The 21,677-nt window shown below is 45.6% G+C and overlaps 1 protein-coding gene across 5 annotated transcripts in view; it reads right to left on the bottom strand.

Annotated features, from left to right (window-relative positions):
• DBN1 (drebrin 1) overlaps positions 1–21,677 on the bottom strand; it is a 258,527-nt gene that overhangs the window by 43,711 nt on the left and 193,139 nt on the right. For all 5 annotated transcript variants that reach the window (XM_078652761.1, XM_078652760.1, XM_078652759.1 and 2 more), the window contains 2 exons: positions 12,101–12,157; positions 50–167 (listed from right to left, as the gene is read on the bottom strand). In XM_078652761.1, coding sequence (XP_078508887.1) covers positions 50–167; positions 12,101–12,157 — 175 coding nt within the window. The remainder of the gene's footprint in view (positions 1–49; positions 168–12,100; positions 12,158–21,677) is intronic.

Below are 21,677 nucleotides of genomic sequence, written 5' to 3' on the forward strand. Positions count from 1 at the left end.
TGCATTCGATAACAAGCGCATAACATAACACAACCATAACTCTACTCACTCGGTCTGTGGTGCACAACAGGAACGGGTGTGTCCGAGCCGGTGGAAGCCACTCTCTCCTGCTGCTTAAAGAACTCCAGGGGGTTCTCTGTCCGCTGAGCAATGATGGCTGCCGCCTCCTGCCAAGGGGAACAGACGACAGGCAGAAAGGAGGGGATATGGGAAGGGACATGGGGGGGGGGGATGTTAGGGGGCAGAGAGGGTTAGACAAAGGAGAAACATGAAAGCCATATTAAGCAAGTTGAAAATAGGCGAGGGAGAGAATGGCGAAAGTGAGAAAGAGGAGTACAACGAGAGAGCGAAAGGCAAAAAATTAGGACGAATAGAGAGCACAAAGGATGAAGGGAGGCAACGAAAGAAATAGAGAGAGGGTAGGAGAGGGAATGAGAAATGGGGAAGGTGGGGGGGGGAGGAGACAGAACATGACCACACAATGTTAATATCGATCGAGAAATAAAATCATAAAATACCAAGTAATAAACTAACAATGGAGAGGAGCCTTCATGTGGCACAAACCTAAAAGCAATTTGTGTCATTCACTAAGCGTGACTGAGTGTCTCAGGTGTTACTAGAAAATACATGCCAATAGACCTGATTTAGAGAGGAGACTCCAGATTCCTCAAGTGAAAACATTTATTTAAATTGCCTCTGCTCCAATAAAAGTCAATGGGTGAAACACATTCTCCCAATTTTTTTTTTACATCTCCCACTTTTCTCTTCTAAAATGTTGGTGTGTGTGCTAGAACTATAGAATCAGAGAGAATAGCATTTTAAGATTTGCTCTAGATCCCGAACATGCAATTCTTATATCAAAATCAGTTCATTTTGTAAATTGCAGATTTCAGATTTACTAAAATCCGCCAGGTCAATCCGGATCACTGATTTAGCAGTGCCCCTCAGTGGTGTATCTAAAAAAACGTTCTTCACTGATCCCAACCATTGTACTCCTGAACCACAGATCTATTGCCCTGAAGTCTGACCCACTGTTCTCAGGCTACTGAGACCGAAGGGACCCAGGGGGGAGCAAAAGGCGAAGCCAGTCTTCCCCCTAGGGATATTTGTCAGATGGATGAGGCCAAGACAGGGGGTAGGTAGGGACAGGGGAAGGGGCAGGAGTAAAGGAGAGATATTTAAGAGGTCAGGAAGGCCGTGGACAGCCTCTTCCGGACACATTATCACCACTGGGTGGAGGGAGATAAAAGAACCACCCAAATACACCAAAATTTGGGGGAGTGGTGGGGGGACTGTTTCAACAGCAAATGCAATTATAGGACAGGTTGTAGGGATGTCGGCTGCATTGGGGGTGGTGAGGGGAGCACAGATGAAGGAAGACGGTGGGAAGGATTCTTGGAACAGGACAAGGAGGCTTCATTGTAGGATGTTTGGTAAGGTAGTAGAGAGTTTGGGGAATGGAAGGAGGTCAGTGAGTGAGGGGAAAGAAGGCATGGTATGGGGTCAAAGCTTGGTGCGAGGTGAGAATTGTTGGGTGAAGAGGGGGATGACGTATCAAGATGTTTGAAGCTATGTTAATGATGTTTTGAGGTTGACTAACTGTTTTTGCAACCGTGTACTAATAAAATCGCATTTGCGCTTCATGGTGGTATGGCTTATGATTATTTCACGACTGTAATTGTGCAGCATTCTTAGCACTTTACACTGACATTTAGCTTGTTTCCAAACATTCCTAATTATGGCAGCTAAGGAACATTAATATCCGCATCAGGAAAGTGGAGATTTTGAAAGCACTGTGAAATTAGTCCGATGAGGTAAACTGGGATCACATTTTATACCTCCAGATTCCATATCGGACAAATTAAGTAACAAATCTCTTGCCTGCAACAGTAATTTTCCAGCTTGGTCTCTCTAATAGATTTACAAAGTGTGCATAATGCTGCCATCTAGCGACACTGCTCAGAACGACTCCTTATTTTTGTCAAGGTTTTGTATTGTGGGCGTCGCAACAGGCATGTCAAAAATGATTTACCAGCATGTTTATTTGAAACCCACACCCTGGGCATGACCTTCAATGTTTTTGTTCTCAAAAACATTTCAAAAAATGGTCATCATCCGTTGTCTATTAAAAGAATCCAAGTTAGTTGCAAAATCAGTTTTATAGAGAAAGACCAATGGGGCGATCTGAAAAGAGCCAGTACCTCAGAACGGGTAGGCCATTGCCCACCCCCAAGAATCATTGGTTTCCACCCAAGCCATATCAACCGAGACTGAAGACGGACAAGGAAGACACCATCTTGTATGTGACTGTTTCCACAATTTGCACAAGTCAGTCAATCAATCAATCAGGGAATTATTAAGCGCACTAGTCACCCGTGAGGGTGTCAAGGTACTCTGGAAGGGGGAGGGGGGAGGGTAGCAGCTCCGGTCAGTCAAAGAGCCAGGTCTTGAGGGTTTTCCTGAAGATGTGCAGAAGAGGGCATGTCTTATGTCAACTGGGAGCTCGTACCAGGTCTTGGTCGCGATGTAGGAGAAGGCTCTTCCACCAGATCAGGCTCTGCAGATGCGCAGGGTTTCAGCAAGGGCGATGTCGGCGGATCAGAGGTTTCTCTTGGGTACGTGGAAGTGTATACTTTCGTTGAGGTATTGGGGTCCAGTGTTGAGGTGGCATTTGTAGGCATGGGTGAGTATAATGAAGGTTATTCTCTCCTCGACTGGGAGCCAGTGGAGGTCTCACAGGTGTTGGGAGATGTGTTCTTGTCGAGGGATGCCGAGGACGAGTCTGGCTGCGGTGTTCTGTACTGTCTGGAGTTTGCGGAGCAGGGACTTGTTGATTCCGGCATAGAGGGTGTTTCCGTAGTCCAGTATGCTGGTTATGAGTGCGTTGGTGATGGTCTTTCTTGATTCGGGAGGGATCCATTTGAAGGTCTTGTCAAGGATGCGAAGGGTGTTGAAGCAGGTGGAGGAGACGGTGTTGACTTGTCGTGTCAAGGGGAGGGAGGAGTACAGTACGATGCTGAGGTTCTGGGCGTGGTCCGTGGGGGTGTGTGGGCTGTTGAGGGTGGCGGCCACCAGGTGTTGTCCCATGAGGAGGGTGAGGGTCCGAGGACAAGGACCTCTGCCTTTTCCGAGTTGAGCTTCAAGCAGCTGCTGCTCATCCAGGATGCAACGTCCTTCATTCCTTCCTGGAAGCTGAGTCGGGTGGTGGCAGGATCCTGATGAGGTAGAGGATGAGTTTGATGTAATCGGGGTAGGAGACTATGTTTAGTCTGTGCTGCCCGACGATGGCTGCTAGGGGGCCATGTAGATGTTAAAGAGTGTCGGGCTGAGAGATGATCCTTGAGGTACTCCGCAGTTGATCTCGGAGGGGAAGAGTGGCAGTCTGATTCTTTGGGTTCTGTCGGTGAGGAAGGAGCGGAGCCATTTGAGGGTGTTTCCCTCTAAGCCTGCGTCGTGGAGTCTGGCAGTGAGAGTGCAGTGGGAAGAACTATAGTTACTTACCTGTAAACTGTGGTTCTCCAGTATTGGTGTCTTTCATAGATTCACATGCTTGAATATCCCCCGTCGTCGAAGTGGGAGTCCCACGGTACATAAAATAGCAGTCATATATGCATGTATACATGAAAAATATAACTAATAAAAATATACATACATATAGTGCAGTAAATTGTAAATTCTAAAAGTACCATAGAACACAATAGGCCCATTGAAAAGCCTAAGGGAGAACTCACTTTAGTAGCATATCAGAGTCATTATGTGTTGGATCACATTCCAGCCAATCAGGCTGTAGCCTCCTCTAGAACCTTCTCCTCAGAAGCCCAAGTCCTCAGATTTTCGTAGCACAGAGTAAATAAAAGTGCCTGAGGAGAAGAGAGCCTCTGAGGGGAGGATGGGAGGGTCGCATGTGAATCTATGAAAGACACCAATACTGGAGAACCACAGTTTACAGGTAAGTAACTATAGTTCTTCTCCAGTATTAGGGGTGTCTTTCATAGATTCACATGCTTGAATAGAGTAGAAAGCAGTAAATGATCACACAAGTCATAAAGGTAATACATCAAGCAAAGAAGGTAAATATATATGGCAATAAGCAATAAATACCAAAACATTATTATGAAAAACAAAACCTTTATGACTGGAGGCGGGTAGCAACAGAGGCTCACCTTTACTGGAAAAGATTCCGCAGCACCGCTTGACCCACTGCCGCATCCGCGGCGTCTGTTGATTGCAGGCAGTAGTGCTTAGTAAAAGTATGGCTGCTCGACCAAGTAGCAGCTCTGCAGATCTGGCGTAAGGGTACCCCCGCAAAAAGGGCAGCCGAAGTAGACACTGCTCTAGTTGAATGAGCTCGAACAGGAGCAGGAAGGGGCTTTCCAGCCCGTTGGTGGCAGAAGGATATGGTAGAGGAGATCCACCTGGTTATAGTCTGCTTGGTAACAGGTTGTCCTTTGCAAGTTGGACCATATGCCACAAACAATTGATCCGATTTTCTGATAGGTGCAGTTCGTTGAATGTAGAATTTGAGACAACGTTTCAAATCTAATGAATGCAATGACCGCTCAGCTGGAGTTTGCGGAGCAGGAAAGAAAGTTTTCAGAATTACAGGTTCGTTGAGATGAAAGTCACTGGGAACCTTCGGGATGAACTTAGGATTAGTTCGTAATGTCACAGCCTCTTTGGAGAATTTCAGGAAAGGAGGCTGTATGGTAAACGCCTGGATGTCACTGACACGTCTTGAGGACGTTAAGGCGAGTAAAAGAGCAACTTTCCACGTGAGAAATTTAAGAGTTGCCGAGTGAATAGGTTCAAATGGTGGTAGAAGTAGTTGAGACAAGACCAAATTCAAACGCCAGGCAGGCGGAGGGCGACGGATAGGTGGAAACATCCTAAAAAGGCCCTTGTAAAATTGTTTAATGATCCTTGAAGAACATAAAGATGTGGAACCATCATGGCGGAAACGGGAAATCGCCGCCAGAAACACTTTAAGAGTTGAGTGGGACAGACCTGATTTTGCCAGGGATAAAAAGAAAGGTAAAATTTGTTCAGGTTTTGCAGTCATTGGGTCCAAATCCTTGGTGCGGCACCAGACACAGAAACGTTTCCACTTGAGTCGGTACGTTTTTATGGTGGAGGGAGCGCGAGCCCGCGCTAACACCTCCCTGCAGTCCTTGTCAATAGTTAAACGTGCAAATTCATTGTACTCAGGTTCCAGGCATGGAGTTGAAGGTATGCTGGATCCGGATGACAAATTAGTCCCTGCTGCATCGTGAGGAGGTGCGGCAGAGGATGGAGTGGCAACGGATCGGACTGGGAGAAGAGGAGCAGGTCCGTGAACCATGGACGTCTCGGCCACTTGGGTGCGATCAGGATGATGCGACAAGGTTGGAACCTCATCCTGTGTAACAAACGAGGGATCAGAGGAAGTGGAGGGAAAGCATAGATGAAATCGTTCGACCAATCGATCGAAAATGCATTCCCGCTCGACTCTCTGTGGGGATGCCGACTTGCAAAGCGTGGGCATTTCTTGTTGACAGCAGTCGCGAACAGATCCATCCGTGGCTGGCCCCACCGCCGGAAGATGTACTCGAACGTGGGCTGATTGAGTTCCCACTCGTGATTGTCTGATGACGCTCGGCTGAGTGAATCCGCCAGAACATTGGCCACGCCTGGCACGTGAATGGCTGTGAGATGAATTTGACGTTGGATCGCCCAATCCCATATTTCTTGTGCTAGTTGAGAAAGTGGAAGAGACCTCGTGCCGCCCTGCTTGTTGAGGTAGTGCATGCTGGTGGTGTTGTCCGTCCTCACCAGCAAAGTGTGTCCCCGCACTAACCTCTGGAAAGATTTGAGGGCTAAGAAAATCGCCAAGAGTTCCAGACGATTGATGTGCCAAGTTCGTTGTATTGCCGTCCACTTCCCTTTCACAGACATGCCGTCGAGATGCGCTCCCCAGCCTTCGAGAGACGCGTCTGTCGTAAGCGTCAGAGTTGGGGGTTCGTCCTGGAATGAACGGCCTGCAGATATGTGTGGAGGGTGAGCCCACCACTCCAGCGCTTTCTGTATGCGAGGTGTTAAAAGGACCTTGTCCTCGAAGGACCCCGACACCTGTTTCCACTGCCTGTCCAGTTCCTCCTGGAGAGTCCTCATGTGCAATCTGCAATTTGGAATGAGGTGGATGCACGAGGATGCCATGCCAAGGAATGATTTGAACATTCGGACAGAAACGGACAGTTTTGATTGGAGGGAGCGCACCATCATTAACATGCGGTCTTGTCTTTCCTGGGAAACGTACACTTTTCCCTGCCGAGAATCTAGCAAGGCTCCGAGAAAATTTCTCCGTTGTGAAGGTTGAAAGTGTGACTTCTGGCAATTGATTGAAAGCCCCAAGGCGTGGAAAAGGGAGACGCAAACTTGAGTGTGCTGCTCCGTCTGGTGAAAAGTGCTTGCCTTGATGAGGCAGTCGTCCAGGTATGGGTAAAATTGGATACCTTGGAGACGTAGGAAGGCAGCTACGGGGGCCAAGATCTTGGTAAAAACCCTTGGTGCCGAGCGGAGGCCGAATGGCAGGACTTTGAATTGGAAGTGTAGCTGCCCGACCGTGAAGCGGAGATACTTCCTGTGTCTGGGGTGGATTGGCACATGGAAGTAAGCGTCCTGAAGGTCGATTGTGGAATAGAACTCGCTTGGATTGAGAAAATTCAGAATTTGGATCAGGGTTAACATCTGAAAAGTTTTTGAAATTAGAAATTTGTTTAGAGCTCGTAGATCCAATATTGGACGCCATTCCCCCGACTTCTTCTTGACTAAGAAAAAGCGGGAATAGAACCCCTTGCCGTGTTGATCTTGCGGCACTAGTTCGATGGCTCCTTTTTTGATCATTAAATTCACCTGGGCCAGAAGGTCCTTGAAATGAGGGGGTGGTGGCCCCGAAGGTGGATGATTGGGTGGAAATTTTGTGAATTCCAGGGTATGTCCTTTGGATATAACGTCCAGGACCCATTGGTCGGAGGTGATTGTAGACCATTTGTAAAAGTATTTCGAGATGCGACCTCCAAGATGTACGGTCGGCAAAAGGAAGGGTCTGAGGCAGTCACTGCTTTTTGGTGTTTGATCCACCTCTATAAGTGGATTTCCTTTGGTAAGGCCTGGAGGTGGATTGTCGAGTTTGAGATTGATAGGCACCCCGCTGTCTGTTATCGTTGTAGGTGTTGAATGAACGATATTGACTTGAGCCACGAAAAGTAGAGGAGCCTCCGCCTCTACCCCGTGCACCCCGAAAAGGCCGTTTCTTGTATTGTAGGCTCGCCAAGGATTTCGCAGTGTCAGTGTCCTTTTTTATCGCCTCAAGGGCATCATCCACATGTTTGCCAAACAATAATTCTCCGTCATAAGGTAAATCTAGGACTCTTGCCTGTACTTCAGGACGGAAAGTGGTAGAGCGCAGCCAGCCTTGACGCCTCAAGACTGCAGCCCCCGCCAATTGTCGAAATCCCGTGGAGGAAATATCGAGTGCACACTCAATGATTTCGGAAGAAATCAACTCTCCCTCGTGAATAATCGCCTGTGCTTCTGTCCGGATTGCCTCAGGCAGCTGAGGAATCAATGCAGCAATCTCGGACCACATCTGGCGGTCATAACGGCCCAGTATAGCCAGAGTGTTTGCCGCCCTCACTGTAGTAGCCGCCATGGTCGTGAATTTCTTCCCTATGGAATCCAATTTGCGGCCTTCCTGATCAGGAGGAGACGTGAGTGGCGTAGCAGGATTGCGCGATCTTTTTTGCGCAGCCTGAGTAATTACCGAATCTGCCTTCGGTTGAGACACTAAGCAGGCCGGAGAAGACGCCGGTGCTTTGTATTTCCTGTCCAATCTGGGTAAGACCGCAGGAACAGAATTGGGACGTTCCATCAATTTAAGGCCTTCCTTCCAAATATATTCCACGATTGGTATAGTGTGGGATTGCCTCTGTGAGATGTCTTTAAAGTCGTATAGAAAGCAATCACTTTCATGCTGTTGTTGTTCGACTTTGAGATGAAACCGTTTTGTAGCCCGGATCATCAAATTGTGGAAATGTGCCATGTCCACTGGGGGCGAATGTAGAGGCGAGGTGGGCGGAGTGGAAGGTGTTTGAGCCCTATAATCGTCCCACTCAGCCATGTCGGCGTCATTGTCGTCGTCATCTGTGTTGTGAGGATCCGGATCCTCGTCGCCAGTGTCAGGGCGAGTACCATCCGGTGAAGCCGGTGAAACTGGTGTAGGTGCCTGAGGAAGTTGCGGTTGAGGCTGCGGAGGAGGCAGTGGTGCTGGAGAAGCAGGAGTAGAAGAAGGAAACCTGCGGTTATAATCATCCAGCATGTGCTGAAGGTTCATCACCAAGGACAGAGGTATCTGGGTAACAGGCTCTGAAGGCACCGGTTCGGACGTATCAACAGGAAACAAGTCAGTCCCATCTTCGACATTGTCCACCACATCACCCTCGTCACTATATTCCTGGCACTTAATGTTCAAATCCGAAGGACTTGTTGCCTGTTTAAATAAGCCTTCCACTTCCGAATCGTTTCCGGATTCTTCCTCACCAGACTGGAATAATTTGTCTGGAAGACGAGCACCACTCCTCACAGGACTCAGTTGGATGAGTGGTATGGTCCGCAAAGAAGAAGCAGTAACCACTGTGTAGATGGAAGCCGTCTTTGGTAGAGGTTGGTGCGACGCCAACGAGCCCGTTGGCGTAAATGCGGCACCGTCAGCAACGCCCTGAGGCGACTTTGACGGGATTTTCTTCGTCGACGAGGATTCCTTGCCCGTCGACGGGCCCGTCGACGGGAGCGGGGCTTTGTTCGTCGACGAGAGTGGAGCTTTGGTCGTCGACGACGAAGGCGTCGACGGTATGAGAGTCGTCGACGAGGCCGTCGACGAAGTAATGCTGGTCGACAGAGACGTCGTCGACGGGGGCACCGTCGACGGGCCCGTCGACGGGGTGCTGGGTGGAGGCTTGGTCTTCGTCGACGATGGATGCGCCGACGATGGATGCGTCGACGGCTTCGTCGTCGACGGGGCGCTGAGTGGAGGCTTGGTCTTCGTCGACGGTGTATGCGTCGACGGCTTCGTCGTCGACGGTCTATCCTTGACGGTCGTCGACGAGATCTTCACCACTGAAGAGATGGGTCTCACCTTCGAGGTCGCCGTCGACGAGGTGGTCGTCGTCGACGTAGCGCCGGTGGACATGGAACATGTCGTCGTCGACGTGGAGGTGGTAGAAATGGATTTCGTCGACGCTGAAGACGTCGACGGGCGCGACGACGAGCCCGTCGACGAGCCAAAACCAGATTTCTTACTGGTAGGTAAGGCTTTGGGCGCAGACGTCAGAGAACCAGGTCCCGTAGACGTGCCCTGAAGCGAATCCTGTGGGGAGACAATCCTAGAGGACTCCAACAGTCTACTCTTCTTGAGAAAAGGAGAAGGAGCCTCGGTCTCAGACCCACGCTTCTGAGAGGACTTTGAAGCAAAAGATGACAGGCTCTCCACATCAGAAACCACAGACTCCGAAGTCCTCAACTTCTGTAGCCACAGAAGGAGACGGGCCTCTCTATCTCTCAGAGTCTTAGGAGGGAAAGTGCGACAGTACTTACAGTTCTTCACCTCATGGTCTGGGTAGAGACAGTAAATGCATTTACTGTGTGGATCCTCGTGGAAAAGGCGCAGTTTACCACATGAAGGGCAGGCTTTAAACAGAGATTTCTTGTTTGAAGACATTTTCTTGAAGAAAAAACAGGTAAAGTTGAAGAAAACTGAGCAGAGCTCAGGGAGACTCCCTTCACACGACGTGCGGTAGAAAATCTGAGGACTTGGGCTTCTGAGGAGAAGGTTCTAGAGGAGGCTACAGCCTGATTGGCTGGAATGTGATCCAACACATAATGACTCTGATATGCTACTAAAGTGAGTTCTCCCTTAGGCTTTTCAATGGGCCTATTGTGTTCTATGGTACTTTTAGAATTTACAATTTACTGCACTATATGTATGTATATTTTTATTAGTTATATTTTTCATGTATACATGCATATATGACTGCTATTTTATGTACCGTGGGACTCCCACTTCGACGACGGGGGATATTCAAGCATGTGAATCTATGAAAGACACCCCTAATACTGGAGAAACGATGTTGAAAGCTGCGGAGACGTCGAGTAGGATCAGGGACGAGGTGTGTCCTTAGTTGAGGAGGGTGCGGATGTCATCCTTGTCGGCGAGTAGGGCGGTCTCAGTGCTGTGGTTGCAGCGGAATCTGAACTGGGAGGGGTCACGGATGGAGTTCTCTTCGAAGAACTTCAATAGCTGGGCGTATACAGTCTTCTCTGTGACTTTGGCCGTGAAGGGGAGGAGGGCGATGGGTCGGTAGTTCTTAAGGTCCGAAGGCTCTGCCGAGGGCTTCTTGAGAAGACAGTCGCCATCGTTGACATACAGAAGAACCAGTGAATTTCCCTAGAAGTAAAACCCATCCTATGAAACCTCCACTACAGGGACTTCCTAAACGTTGTGCTTTTGACGAAGTTAATGTGGAACTGTAGAACAGTCCCACAGTCTACTCTCCTGGTTTGGCAATAATCATTATCCACGATGGTGGTCAGATACCATCAAAAACATTTGTTGTGACTATTTTACTAGATTCGGCTCTGCGGTTTCCTCCATTAACCCTAAAAGCCACCCTTAAGTAAAGGATCCCTTTTTCCTCTATTAACATAATGCATTCTGTTTAATTAATCTATCTGAGCAATCCATCTTGTTTTATGTTCAGATTACACACATTTTCTCCTGATTCTTCATACTTAGCGAAATCTTGACCTGGTCCCCATACTTCCAAGGCCAGCGTGTTGTTTGGTGCTCAAGAAAAGTCTCTTTGCTATGCTGAAAAAAACTCTTCTTTTCTTTGAGAACTGGGCCTAATGTACCAGACTTTCTTCACTCCAAGGTCAAACATCTTATTTCATTCTTTTCAGAGAGTGATCAATATTCTATTCACCATAGCGTCTCCCAGCATTGACAGATACAAGGCGCTTTACATTTAGAAGGCACTAACTTTCGTTTTAATTGCCAGTCTCTGCGGAAAATCTTCCGTCTCCACTGTTGTCTAATAATACAAATGTATGGGCTTGTTTAGTCTTTTTAACACATTCTCCCACCTTGTTCTGCAATTGTGTTCCCTGATCTATATTGATTTCTACCCTGTCTGTCAGTTACTCCATAGATTACTGTCCTAAAGAGGTGTTTGGAGTCCTGCACAGCTATCCGGCCCTATGTGTAGACTTGTTGCGGATGCTGGGGTCTCCGGTGCTGAGGGGTAAGTCTCGGCATTCTTTTACACATCAGTGAATCACACCTACACATTCCGTATCTTTTTTTTCTTTCTTTTTTAACATGGCCGGGTCCTTGCTTATAAAGTAGAAGGGGAGAGACAGGGTGAGGGAGACAGAGAGAGAGAGAGAGAGAGGAGCAAGGGAGAAACAGGCAGCAGAAAGAAGCAGAGATAATGTGACAATGCATGACAAAAAATATTACAGAAAATGAGAGGATGAAAAAAAGAGGCAGAAGGAAGCACAGCAAGACAGTAAGAACGAGAATAGATAAGAAGAGATATACTGACAGACGAGAGGGTGAGAGACAAGGAGAGAGGGTTATAGTCTTACAGATAGAACAAGAAAGAGGAAGAGCAGCATGGGGAGAGAGTTACAGAGCAGCTGAGGAAGTAAAACAACAAAAGCGTTACAGACAGGGCGAAAACAAGAGAAATAGAGGGAGAGTGTTACAGACATACCTAGAAAGTGAGAGATGAAGCAATAGAGATAGCAAGAGATAGAAACCAATGGAAGAGGGGAGTGAGGGACAGAGAGTGGGAGACAGAGAGGGAAAGACAGTGCATTTGTTTCTAGGAACTGCTGCTTGGACTGTTGTGATGATTTTAATATAGGAAGGTGGCCCTGGGGGCGTGGCTCTCGCACTGAGCAATGCATTAAGCACGAGACAAATATATTTAGATGAGACCTGCTTCTGGGGGATGCGAGTGGATATAACAGGACACATGCTCACCGACTTCATGCGAAAACATACCTCCACCTCAGATTCTGTCCTCTTCAGTTGAGTGTCCTCCTCCTCATCCGGCTCCGCCTGCAACAAAAAAAGAAATTAAACAAAACATACCAATCAGCTGAAACCCAACAAAGCAAGAGATGTATTAGGAGAAATCCCCTAGAAAGATTTGTTTGACGCTATTTGGACAAGCACTCATCCAAAATGCATTTTTAGTATTCGATCTTTCATATTAATACTAGCGTCTAAAAAGAGGAATACACAACTGACTTTTGCACTGCAATCGGTATTATAGCCAGGTAAGCGGTGCTGCCCTCTGCTGGATGATCCAAAGCAACGTCGTCATTATTGGTGGAATAAAGTCAATTTGTGGACCTCATCAGGGACCCTACATTTATTATATTCGAAGGAAATATGCTCTCCCCTTCTAGCTTCTCCATCCCCTGGAGATTGAATATCGAAATATCGACAGCACAAATATCATGGGACCAGAAATATGTGGCAAAAATATCAAGAAGGTAATTGCAAGACTACAGTCTCCAAAGTATAACATCTAAGAGTGATCTTTGATTCGAAATTTTTAAAGAGCAGACTAATCAGCTCATCTGTTCTTGCTTTTATCGTTGGAAAATACAAAAAAAGGCATTACCTTTCATCCCCTCTGACTTACAGACAACGGTGGTGGCCCATAGTGTGCTCTCACAATTAGACTACATATTTTGGCATGCAACCAGGTCTGATAATAAAGATTCAGAGACTGCAAAATGCTGCTGCTTGAATCTTGAAACACCTGAAGAAAAATGAATCGGTTGCTAAGGTGCTCAAGGAGCTACAGTGGTTGTCGATCAAGAGCAGAGTTGCTTTCAAATCACTTGGTATGGCACATAAAGCCCTGCATGAGACGGGCCCAGCCTATCGGAGGGAAAAAATGTCATGGTACACCCCCAGAAGAGGTCTGTGATCTACCTATGCTAAGGCCGTGGTAGTCCCAAAGATTTGTAAAGCCACCGGGGAGGCAGAAGCTGTGGGCATGGTACAGTCATTCTCTAGAACCAAATGCCATTACACTTAAGATCGCAAGCAAACCTTATGACCTTTAGAAAGTAAGTAAAAACGTGGCTTTTTGCGTTACCAGTCTAACAACTCCTTTATTGATTTGGATCTTTTACGTTAGATGGAAGTGCAGACATCAGCGCCAAGACACCTTAGGGTATATTTCACGCTTTAGAAATGTAAATCAAATCATATAGGTAAGTACACATTTACTATCCTTAACTCCACATCTAAGTACCTTGAATATACCCATATTGTCAAGGAACATATATGTGGAGTAAAGTAAATCTATTCTTACCTATATAATCTCATCTCAATATTTTTGACCTCGATAGTTTTGACATAGTTTGGTACCACAATATTTTGCACTCAATATTAAGGTGGAAACCTCCTGGGGTAGTCGGATGCATCGCATCGGAGTTATTGTGAACACACTGACAAAAATCTGTTTTGTTGTTATATAATGTTTCCTTTTGTAGCATGGCTACAACTCCTCGTCAGGGGTAGTAAGCGCTATATAAATACAAATACAATACAATATGCAGATAACAGCAAGTGCTACTCTATAGGGTGCAAAGTTTGATGTGCAAAATAGTCTTAAATAAGGTATTAATGTTGCTGCTCAATTTATAAATGTGTCAGTTGAATGCCAAGTGGAGACCGTGTAAATGCAGATAATTTCACATGTAAGCGGTTTATGCTAAGGTGGCCCCGTTAACGGCAAGGGTTTTTTTGATGCTAACCTTAAAGAAGACTTTGGGCCTTATTTAGAGTTTTGTGGACTTGGGCTCTGTTACAAACTTGGTGGGTATCCCTTCCGTCATGTCACAGGTGCCATTGACAATAATATAATACATGTGTGACGTGTACCCTGCCCGTCATACTCTATATACGCCCCTTTGTCTGTAACGGAACGTCTGTAGGCCACACACAGATGGTGCACGCTCAGGATTGTACTCCTCCTCTCTGTGTGGACTGTATTATCCCCTTCAGGTATTTTACGGTTGTAGATTCCTTCCAAGCAATGTACTGGCTTTGGGAATAGGATAACCGATGGCAGTGGCGCTGGAAGAAGGGGTGCGGCAGGTGCTGAAGGACCCCTCGAATCCGTGCCACAGTTTAAAAGATGGAAAACCATTACCTTTGACAATGCAGAGCACCAGAAGTTAACTGACTGAATGGTTTCAAAGCACCACCCTGGGAGCTAAACTGAGTGATATACAAGGAGGTTGCTCTTGTCAAATTGGTTTGAAAGATACATTTCTTTTTCCTTTCCATTGGATCCGCATGAGTGACCCTTCAGACCACATGAGAATTTCAGGAAAAGATGTAGGTTAGTTAAATTACTCCTTGCTCGCTTTCTTTGCGGATGGTAATTTTAAATTGAAACTGGAACAGCTTGCACACCTTGTCCTGGGCTCAGAGGTCAGATTGACAATTTTGTCTGAGAAAATGACTGTACTTGTTCATCCTTTGAGATCAAGGAAGACCCAGGACCTCGATAAGATTTTATGTAATATCTTCAGTATTCATTTTATCTGTCATTGTCCTTCTGTCTGCTCTGGTAATTATTTAGGCTTGGTTTAGACAATCACTAAAATACTTTTAAAGTGATAGCTTCTTGTATCTGATGCTTTAAATTTATATTTCATGAACGATCAACCATGGACTCTGCTGATTTTCCAAATTTTACCCGCCATGACATACAGTTGATAGCGGTGATGCTAAAATGACGGTCACCCTAACCGGAGGGAAGTGCTCTTGTTGATTAAAGAACTAGCTTGGCTAGCCTGCACCTTCTCCTGACCGCCCAGTGACTAGCTGATTTCTTTCTGCATTCTTGTTGCATATATTGGACAATATGCCTCCAGCTCGCGGTGTGGCTTGGGCAGAAAGTTAGCGAAAATAGACAAACTACTTGATAAAGTTAGACAAAATATAAGCATATTGGATTAAAACATAGCAGACACTTAACATTAAACTGCTACAACTATATATCATATGAGTAGCTGCTATGTGAGCTCATGCTATGTCTGACAATTTTATCTTGAGAAATGGAGACCCTGCCTTCTAAGGCAAACCACGAAACTACAGGACCAAGCTGGCAAAGCATTGTACACTGTGATCTAAACACCAGTCAGTAAACTAAACATTTTTTAATCGGGGAGAGTTACTTAATAAACACGAACATCTTTTGAAGAAAATTTTGTTTTAAAAATGAACTACATTTGTGCTTCTGGATTTCTGGTTAGGAAGGCTAACATTTTCTATCAAAATGCAGTCAATTATGTTGAAAAGCTTAATAAGGGCAAATGCCGCCGGAAGGGGCATAACCCACTGAAAGGAGCTGCAAGTGGCAGTCTGCGAGGAGACAGAATGTAGTGGTTTTGGTGGGCAGCAATAGTATGAGAAGAAATGGAAAAAACTCTGTAACAGAGAATGACAGACACTGCACCCATTAACCCATGTCGCAACGATCTGCTTTACACAAGCATACATACTTCTGCGGAGTACGCATAGCATTCAACGGAAGAAGTGCAAGTGATTTGGTACAACATTCTGGTGTCAGCTATCAAACACCAAGAACATGCATGCAAGACTCACTGAAGCCGAAGCAATAATATAAATGAGGAAATGCCCATTGACACTACTGATGACTACTTCAGAAGCCAAATCTGCCTCTGGTATACAATGAAAGTCACTGAAACCTTTGGAAAGTTACCCCTGAACCACCGAAAGTGCTGTGATGCCATACCAATGACAGACTGAGCACTATACAAATGTCTAGAACAAACTCAGATTGAACAAATGATATCCTGGGGCATACAGTAGCAGGAATGCTGAACTCACACATTGGAAGGTGCTCGCGTATGTTGTAATAAAGAAAAAGGTGGATCTGCATAATAAAATATTTGCCTAGGATGACATAATGAGACCAGTTTATGGGTCAAGTATATTACAGTTAGGTCGAGTAGATTATTAAAGTTAATAGACGTGCAGGTATAGTAACATCTTTTAATTTTTAGAGGCCTGTATACAATCCAACAGCACAAATCTTTTCGGGGCGAAATATTGAATTTTTAGTAACTGTATAAACCAAAATGTAATGTATCTATATTTTCCTATAAATAGTACTTTTGTTCACATCTGGATATAACAAGCAGTTCCCCCTCTGTAAGGTACCCACACAGTTTCCCACAAAAGTCTGTTTTACCGCTTGTTAGATACCTAATCTACATCATTCTTTAAGTAGAACATACACCAGGATTTAAGCTTGTAATGTAAGAAAGCAGAACAGCCCCAGGAGAGATTACTATACAACAGTGGATTATTAGGAGCAATCGCTACATTACCGACTAATGGTCAATACTTGTACAGTATTTGCAGATGAGACAAGCAATGCAGGGTGTTTATATTGAACGCTAGCATCAGGGTGTCCATGCAATAGAGTAGGTGTGTTCTGCTATATAAGAAATGAATATATCTGTCCCAAGGTGACCACATATCTTACTCCAGAGTCTAGCTAGGCAGCTACTCAGAGACAACACAGTTACACACATTATGTGGATGATGCCTATTAAGGGCAGTCAGATTTAGCAGACACTACCGCTAGATTGCCACTCAGCATCCCTGGTGCTTTAATTACCATCCCTTGTTACAAGGTTCATGAAGGAGCATAAAGAATAGAAAGTAAAGACAACTTTGGAAGTTATTTGTTAGAGGCATGTGTGTTGTAGATACACATGCTTTGCATACTTCCGCCATCTAGTGTTGGGTCCGGATGTTTGCAAGTTGTCTTTCTTCAAAGAAGTCTTTGCAGTCACAAGGTAATGTGATTCATCCTTTCGGTGATAGTGCGCATGGGCATTGACTCCATTGTTAGATTGTTTTTTCCCACCATAGGATTCGGACGTGTAGTGCTGCGCTCCGATTCAAACCGTCAATTTGGAGCCTTCGGTTCGCAATTCACTCTACCCTAGTTGGTATTGTTTTCGATCGCGTTACCATCTTCTCCGTGTCGAAGAACTTCAGAAAACTTTCACTATCCATAAAAACTCTGACTGCGGCCTTACGGCCTAGATCTTCTTCGGTTTCCACTCTTAGATCCTGCATCCAGTCTTCCACCAACGGAACAGACGCCAATCCAATTCTGTCCTAGGTGCCATTCTAAATACCCACGCACCGATCTTCATAAGGTCTGTAACCTTTGTCTCTCCCCGGTGCATAAAGAGGAAGACTGCGACACGTGTAGGTCGTTCCCTTTGAAAAAGACTCTCCAACAGTTGTGTTCGATGCAGAGACATGCAGCAACAGTCTAACAAAGAAACATCTGATATCTTTGGCGAAGAGGCCGAACAAGAAGAGATGGAGGCGTCGGCAGTGGAAGAGGCCTTTTACGTTCAGGACTGGGATTTGGAGTTGGCGATAGAACTCGAGTCCCACGATGTTCCAGCTGGACAGGGTGCCATGAGTACCAAAGTCCCTTTGCCCACGAAACCTACTCCAATCAAGGCAAGGGCTTCTGGGCCACTACTGCCATCGGGCCATTGTTGGCACCGAGACTATGATTCCAATGCCCAGCCTTCTGGCTAGGCACCAAAACAGAAAGTCAAGCCTTCAGGTACGGGATCGACCCAAGATGATACCCCTGTTGCAGGGATTATGCACAAACACAGAGCTATGCGCAGGAATATGGAACCTTGGTGTATAGGGACTGGGCCTTCCTACCACCTAAGTACCCACAAACCCAGGACCGACTAGCTATATTGTCTCACTTGCTCTCCTACTGACTCCTAGAGAAAGAAATGATTAGACACCCCAGAACACAACACTCCCAGATCTCTCAGGAATCGCGGTAACAAGACACTGTTGTACTTGCCCACAATAAGATCGGACAGAGACACGAAACAGGTAAAAATAAGTATTTTAACTAACGTGCCCTAACATGCAGTATACATGCCACAACAAGCAGGAAAATGCATAGTACAAATATAGTCAGCATAGCAGCTAGTCTATATATCATGAAGGGAGATATCATAAAAAGACAATGGAGAAAAGACTATAGTGCCTAACCTCCCTTCCCCTTGCTAAGAAAAAGTATTATTATATAATAGAAGATCTCTGGGCTTTGTTTGCAGACCCCATATCTTAGCCTATATGGATAAGTTACTTACCTGTAATCCTAGTTCTCTTCCAGGGGTATCCTCATCAAAGTCATAAGCACTGAATATACCCGTCCATGTGCAGGGACACAACTGAAATAATATAAAAATTATTTATGGAAATCACATATATTTAGCTCCACATATATGTATGCACATATATCATTTTTTCTCACACCAATGCAGCCCCAAAAAGGCGGCTAAACAATGTAATCAAGCATATAGAAAACACATTAGATCAAATAGCACTTGAACGCTGTGTTTTAATGAGCATATATCATGAAAATTGCAAATAAACTAGACAGTGTTAGCCTACAGGCTGCATTGTAAAACAATAGCATAGAAAATGAAAGCATTTTCAATAAAAAACTGGCACCGTGCCTTTAAGGCAGCCATGACCCCTGGCGTCCCATCATGCATCAGGGGTGACCGTTAGGTCAGTTGTTCTTTCCGGCTCCTTCAGTCAGGACCCTGGTTTTTCAGCTCCTACCTTTTTTGACTTTCTGTCAAAAATATCTTGATATCCTTCAGGTTTTTCACTTTCACTCGATGTCTTTGGACTTTAGAGTGCTGGTGCTTCCTTTTTTGTTTTTCCAAAAAGGTTTATTTTTGTCAAAATGCCTTCCCTTTTCGATTCTTGCCCCTCCTGAGACACATTCTTCAGACAGCTGTCATCACTGCAAGAACTTGTCAAAGAGAACCCTCAAAGACAGAGAGAGAATTCGTATTTATGGCCTCTCTGAAAGAGGTAGGTCTCCTAAAAGGCAGCAGAAGAGGAGAACCCGGTCGACGTCGAGAGAAGTCCCGACCTGTTCTCCGTCGGCATCGGCGTCGAGGCTGCCTGCGACGACAAAAACAAAAACCGCATCGAAGACGGCGTATCATCCTTCGACGGCGGAGACTCCGACGTTGAGAATTCAGATCCCTCTGTTGACGTCAACCAGGTGGCGTTCAACGTCGAGAGGCAGGTCTCCGTCGTCGGCAGGTGTGCATACGACATCGAGGCAGATAACTCCGTCGTCGCCACAGCGCTCTGTCGTTGCACTGGCGATAGACGTCGAAGTACAATGCTCCGTCAACGCACCGGTGTTCGACGTTGAGGCACAGGGCTACGTCATTGCACCGGCGATCGACGTCGAAACAGAGCTCGGTCGACGCCTCATCACCGACGTTCGACGTCGAAGCAGGTTGCTCCGTCGGCGTCTCAAAGGCGTTCGACGTCGAGTCACAGGTCACCGCCAAGGACGGTTCACCAGTCTTCGGCATCGAGACCCCAGACACCACCTTCAGCATGATTTCCATATATACATTTTATATTATTTCCGGGGTCCCTGCACATGGGCGGGAATATTCAGTGCTTAGGACTATTGATGAGGATCCCCTGGAAGAGAAATATGGCAGATCTCAACCATAGGTGCTGTCTCGCTCTTCTCTCTGGAAGGGTCCCTCTCCAAGTGTGTGCTGTCTATTTGTGTATTCTAATAAATCCCAAGTACATTTGTCTAACTAGGGGCATTGTTGTTCGACCTTGCACGTGATGTTCAGTTAAAATCCCAGGAACATGCAGAGAGTGAACACAGTGATGAGTTCTCATTTGAAAGCAGTCAATGAAAGATTGCAAAAAATAAAGAAGTGTAGTAACGTGAGCAAAAGCAGCAGGCAAGCTGCAACGTGCTCATGCTAATCTAGTGAAAAAAACTACAATGTCCCCATGGGCCATGTGACACCCCCTTAATGCTGAAACATTCGGCATTGAAAGATAAAAGAGAAAAATCCATCTCAGCACCGAAAATGTCGTCAACGAAAGACAAAGATACTCCTTTGAAGCCACCAGAGCCGATTCTGGAAAAAATGCTGCTTAAGCTGGATCCTAATCAGAAAATAATCCACATTAACCCTAAAACTGGACACATTACCATTACATCAGTGATACCACTTCCAAAACGGAAGATAGACACTGAGTATAGAATACCTATGAAAAAGAAAAAGGACATAGCCACTAGTCCCATTAATATTCCTAGAACCACTCAACCCTCTCCACCACTACCTGTCATACCACCATCAGACCCATTGCACGTTACACCTCCAGGGTCTCCAGACATAGATCCAGATACAGCTGATAATCAAGAGGATAATGATCAGCTACCTGAACATGGGATGACTATAACATTGATCCACTGGGAGAGACAGATCCTGATCTGTATCTAGCCAAACCTTCCCCTCCTGATGATAATAGCACACATATCAAGAATTAATTGCCAGAGCAGCCACTTATCATGGGGTCACTTTACATAAAAAAAGACCTAGAAGAATATTTCCTTTTAGTAACTCTATAGTTACAACAATAGGGGCAGTAACCAAGCCTATCTCAAAATATCTTGATAAAATCTTACGCCCATACGTCAAAGATATCACAGGACATGTGCAAGACACCCGTCATATTATCAATCTGATTGAAGGAACGACATTCAATCCTGACCGACAATGGTTAGTCAAATTAGACGTTGAGAGTCTCTATAGTACCATCCCTTGTGAGGGGGCTATTAGTGCAGTCGAATGGTTTATACATCTAATGAACATTGACTGTAATGTGAATTTCATCTTGGATTGTCTACACATAGTCCTAGAAGAAAACATCTTTGAATTTTGCAATGACCTATATAAACAGGTGAAAGGAGTAAGTAGGGGCGCATCTTGCGCCCCCACTATTGCGAACATTTATGTAGCATACTTCGAAAGTAAGTTCATCTATAATGAAATAGCGCCATTTTATGAGACAGTGTTACACTGGGCACTCTATATAGATGATATTTTTCTAGTATGGGATGACAATATAGAGAAATTAGATGAATTCTTGTTATGGCTCAACATCTAAAGCCGATAATCAAAAAATAGACTTTTTAGACATCTGGATCACACAGGAAAATGGTCAATTAATGGCAGACCTTTTTGTAAAGAAAAGTGCACGAAATACACTCTTAGTCAAGTCAAGTCAAGAGATTTATATAGCGCGCTACATACCCATAGGGTCTCAAGGCGCTTGAGGAAGGGTGGGGAATTACTTGTCGAATATCCAAGTTTTAAGTTGCTTTCTGAATGCTAGGTGGTTCTGAGTAAGGCGAAGGTGAGTGGGAAGTGAGTTCCAGGTTTTAGCTGCCAGGTAGGAGAAAGATCTACCTCCCATGGTGGTTTTGTTGATGCGAGGTACAGTGGCAAGGGCTTGGTTGGAAGATCGTAGCTGACGGGAGGGGGTGTAGAAGGACAGTCGTGTGTTGAGGCATTCGGGTCCAAGTTCGTAAAGTGCTTTGTGTGCGTGGGTTAGGAGGCGGAAAGTAATCCTCTTATTTACGGGGAGCCAGTGGAGGTTTTTCAGGTGACCAGAG

Source organism: Lissotriton helveticus, chromosome 7 (assembly GCF_964261635.1).
Source record: "Lissotriton helveticus chromosome 7, aLisHel1.1, whole genome shotgun sequence".
Lineage (NCBI taxonomy): Eukaryota > Metazoa > Chordata > Amphibia > Caudata > Salamandridae > Lissotriton > Lissotriton helveticus.